The sequence below is a fragment of the Gopherus flavomarginatus genome, chromosome 6 (assembly GCF_025201925.1).
Source record: "Gopherus flavomarginatus isolate rGopFla2 chromosome 6, rGopFla2.mat.asm, whole genome shotgun sequence".
NCBI classification, from domain to species: Eukaryota; Metazoa; Chordata; order Testudines; family Testudinidae; genus Gopherus; species Gopherus flavomarginatus.
The window spans coordinates 82,208,876-82,225,466 of NC_066622.1; the positions used below are offsets into that span (position 1 = coordinate 82,208,876).

General features: G+C 43.5%; 1 protein-coding gene across 21 annotated transcripts in view; it reads left to right on the forward strand.

Annotated features, from left to right (window-relative positions):
* Positions 1–16,591, forward strand: part of TSPAN14 (tetraspanin 14) — a 90,410-nt gene that overhangs the window by 48,216 nt on the left and 25,603 nt on the right. For 16 of the 21 annotated variants that reach the window (XR_007775122.1, XR_007775123.1, XM_050959110.1 and 13 more), the window contains 3 exons: positions 2,746–2,796; positions 12,988–13,134; positions 13,954–14,124. Coding sequence is in view for 19 of the 21 variants with exons in the window: in XM_050959110.1 (XP_050815067.1) it covers positions 2,746–2,796; positions 12,988–13,134; positions 13,954–14,124 (369 nt within the window). In the remaining 2 variants the exon portion in view is untranslated. Of the gene's footprint in view, positions 1–2,745; positions 2,797–8,099; positions 8,137–12,987; positions 13,135–13,953; positions 14,125–16,591 lie in introns of all 21 variants that reach the window. The other 5 variants (XM_050959125.1, XM_050959127.1, XM_050959126.1 and 2 more) reach the window with 2 other exon arrangements.

The following is a 16,591-nucleotide window of genomic DNA, read 5'->3' on the forward strand; positions in this document are numbered from 1 at the left end:
TTTCTCTGGCTCCTAGGCAAAGGCATGGTCATGGGGGCTCCACATGCTGCCCCTACCTCAAGTAGGGGCAGCATGGCTTGGCAGGAACAGTGGCCAATGGGAGGTGCAGGGATGGCATGTGTGGCCGGGGGCAGTGTGCAGAGCTGCCTGGCTGTGCCTCCGCCTAGGAGCTGGAGAGAAATGTCATCCACTTCCAGGAGCCACTTGAGGTAAGCATCTCCTGGAGCCTGCGGCCACTCCCATGTCCCAGTCCTGAGACCCTTCTTTCCCTCCCAGAACCTGCACTCCCTCTTGCACTCTGAACCCCCCAGCCTAGAGTCTCCTCCTGCACCCCAAACCCCTTATCCCCAGCCCCACGCCAGAGCCTGCATCCCTAGCTGGAGCCCTCACTCCTCCGCACTCCAACCATCTGCCCCAGCCCAGAGCATACCTACCAACTCCAAACTCCTCATTTCTAGCCCCACCTTGGAGCCTGCACTCCCAGGCAGAGCCCTCACCCTCTTCTGCACCCCAACTCCTGCCCATCCCAGTGAAATTGACTGAGTGTGAGGGAGAACGAGCAACAGAAGAAGGGGAGATAGAGTGAGCAAGGGGCAGCGCCTTAGATAGGGGTAGGGCATCAGGATGGGGTGGGGCAGGGGGCAAGGGTGTTCAGTTTTCTGCAATCGGAAAGTTGGCAACCCTCCTGTAATTAATGGGGTTCTAGTCTATGATTTGAGGCTAGTAGTGCACTAGGTGCCATAAGAACCAGAATAAAAAGATCTCTGCCCCACAGAGTTTATAATCTAATATGGATACTTACAGATAGACTGAGAGAATACAAGGAAACAACGAGACAATATTGGTCAGCATGACAGGCTGCTGGTGTGCTGAGACCACTGCCTAATTGTAGTCAAGTTTTTTGTAGGCATGACAGCAACTGATGAATTTGAAGGAGGATAATCAGGTAGGTTTATGGACATTTATGGGGATCTCCTCCCAAACATGAAGGGAGGAGCATGGAAGGAAAGCATGAAGGTGCTTGTTTGAAAATACAATAATTGCACAATGGAGGCTACACTTATTGACCTATCAGGTGTGGAATTTGACACTGAATGAAACATGATGGCTAGGGTGACAATAAGAGACTTATGTTTTTGGTGGGGTAGAGGCGGAAGCTAGTGGAGGGATGCAAAGAGGGAGGTGATGTGGTCAAATCAAAGGGCTACGAGTGACTTTTAACAGCATAGTGAATGGGTATAAGTGGAGCAAGATTGTATTTGTCAAGCCCAGAGAGAAGGATGTTGCAGTAATTGAGATGCAAGATAAGAGCCTGACTGAGCATTTTAGCTGCATTGATGGATAGGAACGGTGGCATTTTAGAGAGATTATTTTGGCATAACCTGCAGGATTTAGATATATGTAGCCCAAGGTCCAGTGTGCTTCAACAGCAGCCCTGTGAACTACAAGTTGTGGACCATAAACTGCAGCATGTTGGGAGAACCAGGATGTACACTCTGTTCCCCCAGCAGGAGGTCTCAGCACTGACTGAGCTGGGAGCACATAGCTAGCAAGCAAGCAAGCAGAGAGGAGGCTGTTGGACGGAACCCAAGGGAGAGCAAGATTTAAAGAAGGAGAGCATTGTCAACTGTCCTCAAGGAGGATGAGGATGGAGTACTGGTTCTGAGCATTGGCTGGGAAGAGGTCATTAGGCATCTAGTTATTCTGTGCAAAATGGGGATATGATGCTAACCATCTCAAAGTACTCTGAAATTTAAAGAGGCAAAACACTAGAATTATTATTTTAGGCCCTAATCTTGCAAACATTTATTTACATCCTTGTCTTTATTCAAATGAGTATTCCCCTTGAAATCAATGGGATTATTTATGTGCATAAGTACTTAGATATCTGGGCCTTAAACCCAATGTACATTATTTTCAAGCACATTTGTTGCTCTCCGCTGTTTGTTGTTGCAAACTGTGTGTCAGCCTTCCAGAATCACAAGTCAGAGAGTCTGAGGATGAGATGGCTCAGACCCATTCATCATTAAAGTACCTAGCACCAGCCACAGCTGATGGTCAGACCTGATCCTGTGAATTGCTTAGAGCCTCTTCAGAGGTATTCACAGAGAACTGAGTGGATTCAGCACATTTCTGGGAGATGTTTCCCCCAGGACAAGCTTAAGGCACACATGTGGAATGGCAAAGAGGGAATATGCACTGCCACTGCCGAGCCACGTGGTTAGCCAGAGAATCTCATTCCCTAGTTGCGCTATAGATCAGGTATCTTTTACCAGTATTAAATTTACTTAACATTAATGAAAACTGTAGGTGATGCTTCCTGAATTCAAGACTTTTTTTCCTGTGTCCCTCTATCATTGAGAATCTTTGTCCTATGATGTTTTTTCCCTTCAGTATGGATACAATGATTGACCTCACATGAAGGGAACACACTTATACAGAACTTTAGAGTCCTAACAAGCCCTTCTATTCCTACAGGAAATGTTAACTTAATTCTCTCCTATCAGATTATTTTAGTGTTATGCTATAACAATTTTTGTCTGAGAAGAGAATTGCTGTTCTATGTAAACCTATACACATACAGAGACTCATAAATACATTCTCCAATTTACTTTATTATACATATTTATGGTGATTATTTCAAAGGAGGGGGAAGGGAGCATATTATTGCACATTAGGAAGTCTTGTTTTCATTCCTGATTAGTGTACTAATCAAATTTTCTTCTTTTTTCTTCTTTTCTGTAGCTAGCTGGAGTTGCTTTCCTTGCAGCCGGGCTTTGGGCATGGAGTGAAAAGGTAAGATTATGATGGACTGTTGATGTTGCATTCACCAATGTCTTAAGTGTTTTTTAGCTTCCCGTCCTCAAGAAACAATAGGAGTTAAAAACAACATCTGAGCTAAATTCTTAAGGAAAGAAATAATTTACTACTTTCTATAAAGTCCTAGTTTTTCCCTTCAAAGGGATGGTTGTGTCTGTAGGGCCTATGTACAATACACAGCACAAGTATGATATCCCTCTTATATTTTGCTAGTTTAACCTTTTTTCTCCCCTTCAAAGCCCTGTGGTAATCACCCCAGCATTACGCCATTATTTTTCCATTTGCCACTTGGAATGTGCTGGACTAAATATGTAGAGGTATACAATTCAATCTACCAAGTGTGATAGCTGGAATCATCCATTATGTTGATAATGGTACGCTTTAGTCATGTTTTTGACCTTTTTTCCTTAAAATTTCTTTCTGTTGCTACTAACATTGCTGTGACTTGCTTGTGATTTGGAATTAAACAGGGTTTTGGAACTGCCAGTGCCTGGTGTATGTATTTTTGAGTTGCAGTAATTGTTAGTGAAGGTGAGATATTCGTAGGGGCAAAAAGTGAGCCCCAATGTTGCAAATTCTGTTAGCAAACTTTTATTTTAGACCCTACTGTAGAGATGTAATACACCTATTTGGGTTATCTAGACCAATTCCCTGCCAGTAAATCATCTTATTGTATACCTACTAGAGTTTTATCTAGTCAAATTTTAAATGAGATGAGATTTCTCCCACTTGATGTGAGAGATTATTCCAAAGGATAATAGTTGGGAAGCTTTCCTGATATTCAGTCTAAATTTTCCCTTTCTTAGGCCTTGTCTACACTATGGGAGTAAGTCGACCTAAGTTAAGTTAAGCAACTGCAGCTACGTGAATAACATAGCTGGAGTCAGTGTAGCTTAGGTCGACTTACTGCAGTGTCTACACCGCACTGGGTCAGCAGGAGACACTCTCCTGTCGACTTACTTTATATGTCTTGTTCCGGTGGAGTACTTTACTTGTCTCGTTCTGCAGAGCGATCTGTGGTCGATTTTATCAGGTTTTCACTAGACCCGCTAAATCAACTCCCAGTGCATCGATTGCCACAGCATCGATCCCCGGTAAGTTTAGACATACCCTTAATTTCTTCCCATTACTCCTTAGGTGTGGTAGATAACTGAGATATCTATTCCCCATCTCACTTCATATGCTGTTGAGGAACTGCTAAATAGATTAGAGAACAAGGGCTGGAATTGGCAAAATTAAAACAGTATTGGGAGAAAAAGCACGTATTGGAATTTCAGCTACAGATTTGACCAACAACTGAGGTGAATTAGATCTGAGAAGGATGAGGCAAAAAAAGCTTTTCCTTTTAATTGGTTAAAGAAAGACGTGCCAAACATGCACATCTAAGAGCTTTTCTGTCTGTTTTCTTAATCTACTTGTCTTCTCATTTACAGTAGGCCAGGGTGACATTACTTAGAATCATGAAATGTAGGGCTGGAAGGGACTTCGGGAGACGATTTATAGGCCTGGGGCTCCGGCTGCTGATGTCATAGCGATGGTGGTAGCCCTGGGCCCTTTAAATTGCAGCTGGAGCCCTGGGGTAGCAGTGGTGGCAGCTGGGAGCTGAAGAGCTCTGGCGGTGATTTAAAGGGCCCGTGGCTCTGGCTGCTGCTAGGAGCCCTGGGCCCTTTTAAATTGCTGGCCTTCTTTTGGCCCCCTCGTCAGCGTCCCTGCCAGTACGGTCGTCTGTATGCCGGCTTTGCCGGTACGCCGGACCGTACTAGCTTACTTTAATCTCTGAATGATAGTCACCTATTTCACAACTGCCTCACCTTGTTGGCTTACATTCAATGTGTGATCTACTATAACTCTTAGATACTTTTCTGCAAATACTACTGACTAGTCAGTTATTCTCCATTTTTATATGTGTGTATTTGATTTTTTGCCTGCCTATCTACTGGTTTTGTTAAGAAGTTTTCATTTCATTGGTGCTGGACAGACATGCTGTCTAAGCAGCTACCTTGCTCAGTATGTGCATGTTAAATACAGACAAGTATGAAATGCTTGCTTCCCTTCTTAGTGATTATAGAAATCTGAGCATTTTCAGGGGTCCAGCAGAAACAATGTATGTAATGGGGCCTATTCTTCCTTCATTGTTTTGGAACATGGAGAAGGTTTGAGCTAATTGTATTATAACATACTAGGTTTTCCCCTGTCAAAAAAATGCAAGCCATGAATTTCTTTTGGATTTCTCCCTATTCTGATAGGACTGCAGTATGAAACCTAGTTCAGTGTATGAGACCATGCTACTTCCTGTTACGCATTTCCTAGTCATTCTTTGAACATTGTAAAGATAAACAATTAACAAAACTTTCTTCCCTTTCTTCTGAATTTTATGAGAGATTTTAACGTAATTAACACTTTTCTCTTTATAAAACACAAACAGGTCTTGAAGAATCTGCCTTCTCTTAAATTTAATTAAGTTCTTTCTATGCGGTCCACAGTTTAAAAGAGGTGCCTAGTATTGTAATTAGAGAAATGGCTAACACATAACCCTCTCCATCTGCCGGATGGCTTATATAACACACTGGGTTTGTTTTAAGGGAAATGTTTTTGCTAAATTTATATTCTTACATTGTAAGTTGTTAGATTTCTTTAACAGTTCTGTAATTTTTGCACGTGGCATTCTGCTTTCCCACCAGTTAGCTTTTGCTGTTGAGCCTCCCAAATCTTGACAATGAGCAATAAGATACCCAAAGTCTGTGGCTTAAACTTTTGAATGACCCATAAGCTGTTCATGTAGTTAGCTACAGATAAGATAAAACAACCAGTGAGAAAAACTAGTGTCTAAATCCCTTGATGTTACTGATATTCTTCAGCTCTGGTGCAGATGAAGTGTGGATCTGTCCTGTCTACTTGCCTGTGCAGATGGAACTCTGAATGTACAGTAAAGAAACCACTCCATGAGCTATGATACTGCAATAAACCGGGGAGATGAATTTATTTATAAAGCAGAACAGAGTTCACCAACAATGGAGGTGGATGTGGGAAGAGCCAAGGAGAAGTTCTGAACTCTCCCCCAATGCAAACAGTTAATCTGATCCAAATGTATCTGGCTCCTACATAATTCTGAATCCCTCACATTTTTTTTTCTTCCAGTCAGAATTAATTCAGCTTGATTCATCAGCAGGGATTTTATCATCTGGATTCATTCCTAATTTTTCTATCTGGGAGTGAGTGCCAGAGTCCAGTCTGTTCTGCTTTTTTTCCCCAAAATAACCTTTTGTTCACAGGAAAACCTCATCCAGGCAGATCCTGCTTGAGCTGACGACTGGCTAGGGGGAAAAATGAGTTCAAGATGGGAGGAAATGAGTAGAACAGTTGTGGAAAGCTTCATTAGTGTGCAAACATGTTGTTACTAACTGATGATTTCTGTTGTTCTGTGGTTGTTGTGCAAAAGCACTGTGTTATGCCAGAGTTTGTTGGTGCTGCTTCCCCATTTGTGGGTTCTGATGAGTCAGGGCTTAAGAAAGAGTAACCCAAAAGGGCTGGAAATGGTAAATGTAGATTCCAGGCATATCCGTTGCAGAGAATGAAAACATGTCTCCAGTAAAATCGAGTGGACAGCTCACTGCTTCATCTAGCCAGAACACTTTTTATGTTAGACATTCATAATCATGAGAGAATCTATATCTCAGGGTCAGCAACCTTTCAGAAGTGGGGTGCCGAGTCTTCATTTATTCACTCTAATTTAAGGTTTTGCATGCCAGTAATACATTTTAATGTTTTAAAAAGGTCTGTCTACAAGTCTTTAATATATAACTAAACTATTGTTTTATATAAAGTAAATAAAGTTTTTAAAATGTTTAAGAAGATTCATTTAAAATTAAATTTAAATGCAGAGCCCCCAGACAGGTGGCCAGGACCTGAGCAGTGTGAGTGCCACTGAAAATCATCTTGTGTGCCGCCTTTGGCAGACGTGTCATAGGTTGCCTACCCCTGATCTATATATTCTCAATGACTTTGGAATGAAGAATGCCCAGGCTATGATAATTGATCAGAGTGAAGAGTAGCATGCAACTGCTCCTCTCTAGTTTTTGTACTTTTTGACACATGCTGATTTAAAAGTAAAGCTCTGTTAGCATGTTACTGCTGTCAACCTGGCAGCTCTAATGAGAGCCCAGTCTGGCAGTTTGTTTTAAATTATAGAGGAAGGTGTAATAACTCTTAAATATCATTGGGGTGCTAGCCATGTCCAAAGAGCAGCAACCCATACCCACAACATTTCCCTAAAGCAGTATCCTTGTCTTGTATTTACATGCTTATTAGAGGATAGTACTGAATCTCTAAAGTGCCCCTTTTGTGATGTGTATTTTTAGTTATTCCAGCACTAGTGTGTCTGTTGAATAGCAAGACGGCAATATACAATACTTTGACGGAAGTAGGCTGCTTCTGTGAATGATATTTCTCTGTGACCTCTCTTTTTACTATTAGATTTAGTTTGGTTGAGAGAACCACATATCTTCATTTCATGGCATAATTGCCAGCACTGCTTTGTAAATGGCATTCTATAACCTGTTGATATTTACCCATTTTTTCAGTATAGAGTGAGACCAAGGTCTTCCTCAGTTTAGAATGCTTCTTGTATTCATATTACTGGTAACTTGTTGGAAACCTTCATGCTTTTACAAAGTTGGCAACCACATGGATATAAGCAAAGATCGATCTTGTACTCCCCACTTTTCTTTGTCCTATCTCTCTTAATACTAATTTTAGTTTGTCCCATGCTCTATTACTATATTAAAATTTATTGCAATTGTGCTCTTATTTACTTTCATCCATCTAGAAAGATCATCTTTGTAGTGTCATTTTATAACTGGTTGTACACTTACATTTTGTATATAATGTTTAGTAATTTCTATTATGGTACTTAAGAACCTCAGTCACCACGGATCAGGGTTTCATCATACTAGGTCCTATACAAACACATAACAGAAAGATAGTCTCATAGACCTCATGTTCTAAGATTAGGTAAACTACAATAAGCACAGAGGAGGTGGATGAACAAGGATATAATAAAGACAGGCGCATATGCATAAGCTAGTCATAATGGTCAATGAAAGCCAAAACAATGTTGTATTTTGGTATGGGAAGGGAAGTGTTGCCAAATAACCGTTATGTGTTCACGTCATAATATGGTCTCAAGGAACTATTAATTTGATGTAGTTCCCCTGTAACTCTGGCATAAGGTAGGGGTGTGTGTGTGTGTGTGTGTGTGTGTGTGCATTGCTTTCCCTCAGTTTGCAGCAAGATGTCCAAGGAGACACCTAAAGCATGGTAGGAATCAAGATGGATTGAATTCACAAGTACAGCAAAATGTGTCTCAAGACAAAAACATCTCCCACAGACCTATCATCTGTAACTGGTTCCTTAGCAGCTGTGACATTGTTCAGGGCTTTAAGGTTGGAAAAGGTGGTTCTGAAGCGTGAAAGCTCCCTTGCTGTTTGCCGCCTCAACATGCGAATTGTTTTGCTGTGGCCCTAGTTCAGGGGTTGGCAACCTTTCAGAAGTGGTGTGCCAAGTCTTCATTTATTCACTCTGATTTAAGGTTTCACGTACCAGTAATACATTTTAACGTTTTTAGAAGGTGTCTTTCTATAAGTCTATAATATAGTTAAACTATTGTTATACATAAAGTAAATTAAGTTTTAAAAATGTTTAAGAAGCTTCATTTAAAATTAAATCAGAATGCAGAGCCCCCTCCCGACCGGTGGCCAGGACCCGAGCAGTGTGAGTGCCACTGAAAATCAGCTCGCGGGCCGCCTTTGGCACGTGTGCCATGGGTTGCGTACCCCTGCCCTAGTTAAAATCCTGTAGCTTGAAGCTAGGTGGAAATGCTCTGATGGTTCCAGGCTTTTAGCACCATCTTGTGGTAGCCTGTTTAGTTGAAATCTCCATAAAGATTGATTTTTCTGCAAAGCTAGTGCTCCGTTGTGAGTTCTTCTGTCACCTTTCTTACCTCAACTCTGCTTCAACTAATTTGCTGTGCTGGATGAAGAAACAGTGTCTCTGATCAAACACCTATTTATAAACAATTTCCCAGAAAACCTTCTTGTGGTGTGCAAGCTTCCCCTGCGCCTAGAGGGTCACATCAAAAGGTATTCATGGGCCTTGTGTAACCCACACACCTTCTGTGTGTGGTGTTCTGTCCCATCTAGTGGCACCAAGACCACTTAAAGAGATGAATCTGCTCTATGCCTTACCTAATAGCCCAGGCCTGCACAACTTGTAAAGCGGTGAGGGCCATATTTCCTCAAAGAAAACAGCTGAGGGCCGACCCCCGCCCCCTCTCCCAGCATAGCCGAAACACACTCCGCCCCCAGCACCACCCGCCCAGCGGAAACAAACCCTCCTTCCCCAGCGCTGCCCCGCAGAAATAGCTGTGGGCCGAAAAGGAAGATGGGGGGCGGGGAGGTGGGGAATGATACTTTATTAAGAATTTTTCAATTAAAGCAAACAATTGTATGTATGGCTCACTAGGAAAGCACTGACAGTGTGTGGAAGCCTGTAGTAGAGAGGGGGAAAGAAACGGCGTACATAGGATGACCAGATTACAGCAGTAAAATAGGACCCACCTCTTCCCTGCTCAGCCCCACCATCACACCCCTCTTTCCCCCCAGCACCCTCGCTGGCTTGCTGCGTCCCTCCTAGTCAGTACCCCACCCACCACTCACCTCCTTTCACCTCCTCCCTCCCCTGCCAGAAACCCCCATGCCCATCCCTAGAACCCCTGCTGGCTCACTGAGCCTCTTTGCCCACCTGCCGCTTGCCCACCTGCTCGTCTCCGATTCTACCGCTCACCCCTGCAAGTGTAAAGCTTCATTCAGAGACCCGGGGTCACTATATTACTGCACACAGCAGTCAATCAATGCAGTTGTAGATAAATCTCTGCATTATGCATTTTTGTATAACTTTTACGACTGTATTGAACCTTGGTAATATGTTATAGTAGGCACCTGAGGTAGTATAATTAAGGTAAAAGAAAAATGTCTTTTTGCTAGAAGTAGAATAAGATCTTCCCCTCACTTTGTAATCAATTGTCCTGTTGAATGAATCAGTTGTGACTGAGGAAGGCAGGAACCCCCAGACAGCTGCAACCCTTGGAGAGGGGATGGCAGCCAGATCAGGCCCAATGCTGCTACAGAGATGCTCACCCGGATGTAATGGGCCAGTGGTAGCCACTCCATAGTTCAGACTGATCCTAACTTACAACTAAGATCCATTTTAACTTCCCTGTAACTTCTCCAAAAAATTACCAGATCCCCTGAGCTCTCTTAGGCCAGGTAGGATTTGTCTGGGAGGTTTGGTAACCTTCAGAAAAGGGGTTTTGAAATTAAGATATTTCACAAATATCCTTCATTCCCTTTCTGAATATTTTCCTAGCTTCCTACCCCCAAAATGGCTTGGCCTCAAGCACCAGGTGTCTGGCTGAGTTGGACGGGGGCCTCTGGGTGTTACTGGGAGAGAGCTGGGGGATCACAAAGACCTGTGTCATGTTTAAACCTTGATGCACACCTCAGTGCCAACTCTGCCCACATATCTACACCAGCAACACCATCACAGGACCTAACCAGATCAACCACACCATCACCAGTTCATTCACTTGCATGTCTACAAATGTAATATACTCCATCATATGCCAGCAATGCCCCTCTGCTATGTACATCGGCCAAACTGGACAGTCTCTAGGGTCAGATATTAGGCATGGCAATATGCAAAAACCTGTAGGAGAACACTTCAACCTCCCTGGCCACACAATAGCAGATCTTAAGGTGGCCATCCTGCAGCAAAAAAAACTTCAGGACCACACTTCAAAGAGAAACTGCTGAGCTTCAGTTCATCTGCAAATTTGACACCATCAGCTCAGGATTAAACAAAGACTGTGAATGGCTTGCCAACTACAAAACCAGTTTCTCCTCCCTTGGTTTTCACACCTCAGCTGCTAGAAGAGGGCCTCATCCTCCCTGATTGAACTAACCTCGTTATCTCTAGTCTGCTTCTTGCTTGCATATATATACCTGCCCCTGGAAATTTCCACTACATGCATCTGACGAAGTGGGTATTCACCCATGAAAGCTCATTCTCCAAAACGTCTGTTAGTCTATCAGGTGCCACAGGACTCTTTGCTGCGTTTAGAACATTGATTCTGTAAATTATTTAAACTGCCTTTCTTCTGAGCCCTGGCTCTGCAGCAAGGACTGCTCTGCAGAGGAGGAGGTGGGGCCCTGGATCAGGTGGGATGTGGTTAGGATTCTTGGGGGCAGAGCAGGGGGGATGGTGAGGAACAGGGAAGAATGATATGGCTGTGGGGTTGGATCACTGAACTGTTCATTTCTAGACTGTCCTGCCTTTGGGTTTTTAGGGAATCTGTCGAGTATTTGTAAGTGAGATTTGTTGATGTGCTAACTGGGCTCCTCTAAAATTTACAGCTTAACTCTTCAGCTAACGAAGTGGTTCAGACTTATGTGCAGTATGTCATAGTTCTCTCTTCTCTAACGCGGGGATGGACATTTGATTTGATCTTGTCCTCACTTTGCCTTTGCACTGCCTGGGACAGACTCAGCTGCACAGGTTCCCAAAGTGTGGTGGGATTGAGTCTAGAGAGCTGGGTGTGTGCACATGGGGCCAACTTCTTCTGACTGTGAGAGAGAAAAAAGCTAAATATACATTTAAGGATCCTCCTAATGTGGCTTTTCAATGGAAGCAGTTCCTGCAGTGCGGACAGCCACATGAACCCCTGATCCAAACACAGCAGCCTGTCTGGTCCTGCAATTAGTAGTGATTCCCCTCCAGAGGCTCTCAAGCCTTAATGACCCAATTTTCTTTACCGCCCTGTCGGGGCATTCTGCCATTTCCCTCTCTCAATTGCCACCCCCCACCACTGCCCTCCCTGCCCGCTTGCCGCCTCAGCTACCTCTCCCCCTCTCTGGCTCACCTGCCCCCCGCTCACCTCCTCAGCCCTCCCTCCCCCACTGCCAGCTCACTTGCCTGGCCTCTTACCTTCTGCCGCTGCTCCTGCCACTGGCTCACCCTCACTCTCCAGAGTCCAGCCTGACACTGGCCTCTTCACCAGCCGGCCGGCCAGCCAGCCATTGGCTTGCATACTCGCCATATGTGGGCCACACAGTGAGCCCACGCGGGCTGCATGTTGTGCAAGCCTGTAATAGCCAGTTGGCTTTTAGCTCATGTGGTAGAGGCTCATGCACTAAGTTCCAGAGGTCCTTGGTCCGCCGGCAACCGGGGTCTGTCGGTGTTACAAGTGAGACAGAACACCATACCCAGGAGTGTGTGGGTTACACTTGCATGTAGCCTTTTGTCTATGCACCTTTTATTCCTGTTCCAGAATTTCCTCTAAAACATCAATGTGGCATTAGTGGCTCCTCCGTGCTTAGGTTTGTTTGTTTTTTTAAGTGCCTTTGCATTCCCTTTACTGAAAGCCTGTCCTAGCTCTAGTTTAGCATAAGATAAGTCTACTTTATTTTGTTATTTTTTTTAAATAAAGATTTCACACATTTGAAACTCTTCTCTCCCTGATAGTTTCAGCAGCCCTGCCTATAGAAGGGTTAAAAAAAAAAAAACAACTTACTTTTGTGGAAAGTTGACATAAATGTGCATAGCTGCAGATTTACCATGAATCAGGTTTTTTTTCCTCTAGCTTTCTGTGTTTTCAGATGTGAAATGGGAGAGGATTGGGCTCTGCATGTCTTCCTGGGGTAATCTCACTGTCTCATTCCCTCTGGGGTAGAAAGGCATCACACTGCTCTTTCCCTCTGAGCTTCCCATCTCTCTTTCCCCCAACTCTGTCCCTTCTATTTTTTCTGGTTTGTTGGGCAACCTGTGGGGAGGCAGGTTAGGGAGGCCTGGTGTTTGGACAGCTTGACCTTTTGTGGGACGTATCTGTCGGTATAATACACAAATTAGCATGTGGAAGATTGCATATTAAAATTTTTCCAGAGAGAGTTTGTGTTATGGTGGCTATTTGCAAATACAGTGAATTAATAAGCAAGTAATGAATGCAGGAGGAGAAAGAAGTAGAACTTGGGGGGGGGGGGAATAAAATACAACTTCTGATCATGAAAAACATGCTCATTTTGTTTACCTATTTTCCCTTGTGATTCTTCTCTTTAGGGTGTATTGTCTGATCTCACGAAGGTAACCCGTCTCCATGGCTTTGACCCGGTGGTACTTGTCTTGGTGGTTGGAGGAGTGATGTTCGTTCTGGGATTTGCTGGTTGCGTAGGAGCGTTGAGGGAAAACATCTGCCTTCTGAAGTTTGTAAGTAACTTGGTGGTGCTGTGTGGTGGCTCAGGGAAGAGAAAGAATGGTGTCACAGTTAAAGGAGAACTGCTAAGTGAAACCTGACCACATCAGCCACACCATTAGGGGCTTGTTCACCTGCACATCTACCAACGTGATATGCTATCATGTGCCAGCAGTGCCCCTCTGCCATGTTTGTTGGCCAGACCGGACAGTTTCTACGCAAAAGAATAAATGGACACAAATCTGACATCAGGAATCATAACATTCAAAAACCAGTGGGAGAACACTTCAACCTCTGTAACCACTCAGTGAAAGACTTGAAGGTGGCAATTTTGCAACAAAAAAACTTCAAAAACAGACTCCAAAGAGAGACTGCTGAACTTGAATTAATATGCAAATTAGATACAATTAACTTAGGTTTAAACAGAGATTGGGAATGGTTGGGTCATTACACTAATTGAATCTATTTCCCTATGTTAAGTTCTCCTCACACCTTCTATGAGTCATCTCAATTATCACTTCAAAGTTTTTTTTTCTCCAGCTGACGATAGCTCATCTCAATTTATTGGACTCTTCCAGTTGGTATGTATTACAATGGACTATGACGCAGTGTCCATGTTCGCTGCAGACTTTAAGACGACCAAATAAGAAGATAACTCCACCTATTATATTTTGTTTCCCATTGTTTTTAATTTAATTGGCCTTGTGTCTTGATCAGATTTGTACTTTGTGAGCATTTTACTGAAGTCCTTGTATCTACTTTTAATTGAGTTGAGACGTGGTTATATTTGAAATAAGAGTTTATAATCTATGTCCTGTGACTTTATTTTGCAGTTTTGTGGAGCAATCGTGCTTATATTTACGTTGGAGCTGGCTGCGGCAGTGCTAGCTTTCTTGTTCCAGGACTGGGTGAGGGACCGGTTTAAGGAATTCTTTGAGAATAACATTAAATCCTACCGAGATGACATCGATCTACAGAACCTCATTGACTCATTGCAGAAAATTGTAAGTCATCCTTCAACTTGTCACATTTTTTTCCTCTTTTTCACCCTAAGAACAATCTTAGTCTTTGAGGTTTTCCAGGTGTTGAGATAGCATTTCCTCTCAGGAGACTTAAAAAAGTAAAATTACTTATGTCCTGCTATCATGGTACAATTCCTCACTCTGAACCTTAGCGTCCAAAAGATGGGGTACCAGCATGAATTTCTCTAAGCTTAATTACCAGCTTAGAACCTGTAGCGCTGCCATCAACCAGGAATTCCAGTGCCTGGTACACTCTGGTCCCCCCAAGACCTTGCCCGGGGACCCCGCAAGACCCAGACCCTCTGGATCTTAACACAAGGAAAGCAAACCCTTTCCCCCACCGTTACCTCTCCCAGACTTCCCCTCCCTGGGTTACCCTGGAAGACCACTGTGATTCAAACTCCTTGAATCACAAAACAGGGAGGACAATTCACCTTCCTCCCTCCTTCTCTTTCCCCCTCCCAGACTCTTCCTGAGAGAGAAAGTAATCCTGACACAGAGAGAAATTAGCCTCTCTCTCCCTCTTCCCTCCTTTCTCCCCACCAATTCCCTGGTGAATCCAGACCCAGTCCCCTGGGGTCTCACCAGAATAAAAAAACAATCAGGTTCTTAAACAAGAAAAGCTTTTAATTAAAGAAAGAAAAAACAGGAAAAATTATCTTTGTAAATTTAAGACGGAATAAGTACAGGGTCTTTCAGTTATAAACACTGGGAACACCCTCCCAGCCTAAATATACAAGAACAAATTAAAATCTTTTCAGCAAAATACCACTTTGAACTCCTTCCAGCCAAATACACATTTGAACTTCTTCCAAGCAAATACACATTTGCAAATAAAGAAAACAACCATAAGCCTAACTCGCTTGATCTACCTAGTACTCACTAGTCTGACCTTATAAGAGCCTGTACTGGAGAGTTTGGAGAGAAACCTGGTTGCACGTCTGATCCTTCTGAGCCGCCAGAGTGAACAACAACCAAAACTAACAGCACAGCACAAAAACTTCCCTCCCTCAAGATTTGAAAGTATCCTGTCCTCTGATTGGTCCTCTGGTCAGGTGACAGCCAGGCTTACTGAACTTGTTAACCCTTTACAGTCAAAGAGATATAAAGTACTTCTGTGCTATTAACTTTTCTTATCTGTTTATGACACCTGCCTTCTTTGGACTGCCTTGATTTTACTCAATGGTGTCAATAGCTGTGTCCCTCCAGCAATGTGAAGATAACTCTCAGTACCCTAAAATAATTCTGCAACCAAGCATACTGCATAGCTGTTGACTTAATCATCACATTGCGTTTACATGGACTTCACTGTCCATGTACACAAACACAGTGCAGGACCTTTCTGTTTCAGAAACCTAGATCTCTACCACTTGAGCCAAAGGAGAATATCTCAAGTATAGAAGTATGGGGTCTTATCCTCAATAGGCCAGTCTCAAAGGGTACTTCTTCACTACAGTTTGCCTGGGTTATCGACGCCTGGGTGATGGATGCCTGGTGCCCAGGTTAGCCTAGCTCAGGGTTGAGCAGCCATACTACAAAGCCCTACCTGAGTTACTGTGCACTCACCTGCATGTATTACGAGGACTTCTGGGGGTCATATCCCATGGGCTTTTGTGCTTCAGTAAGCTGAGCTGCTCTCTGGTTCTTTCAAAATGATTTGTTGGAGTACTTCTCTGCCCTTCTGGGTATGTGGGAAGGCATTGCAAGCCTATCAGCACTCAAGTGATTTAGCTTGTGTCCTGCAAAGCTAGCAAGTTACCAGTGTCACTGAAAGCAAAACCTGGGCTCTAACCCTGGTCCAGCTAGCCCAGATTGAAAGCACCACTATACTCAGATGAGAGGTCTGAGTGTATGGCAGGAGGGGAGTTCAGAGCAACACCTGAGCAAGAGCCCAGGTTCACTCTGTGCAGTGAAAGCCTATCCTAAAGAGTAAGACAATTCTACTAATGGGAGTGGTGCTAACATTCCATCCGTTATAGGACAATGGCATGCATGCACACAGCAGGATATTACAAGGCCTACAGTAATAATTGAGTGATGGTTTCTAGATCAGTTGGCCAACGGCTTTTTACCATAATGTAAGTATGCAAGGCAAAGAACACCTGTAATGCTACCCAGGTGCTCAGTAAGCACTTCATCAGGGACAAACTTTCTAATAGAACTTCAAAGACTAACCATTGTGTATGTTATCTCACACAGGTTGTGGTGAAGGGGGTCATCTTCCTCTGTCCAGTGCTTTTCTCCCATGGCACAGAGGATTTTTACAGGCAATTTATTTGCATCCTTTACAGGCTAAGAACCAGAAATCAGTCTCTTAGCATTGCTACCAGTTTCTGAATCCTTGACAATGTTGCACTTGCCTTCCACTTGGATGGTTGATGCAAGCAGGGCCAGCAACAGCGTCCCCTGTCCCAATGCTCTTTTTGTCCATTCCTCCAGGTGTTAATCA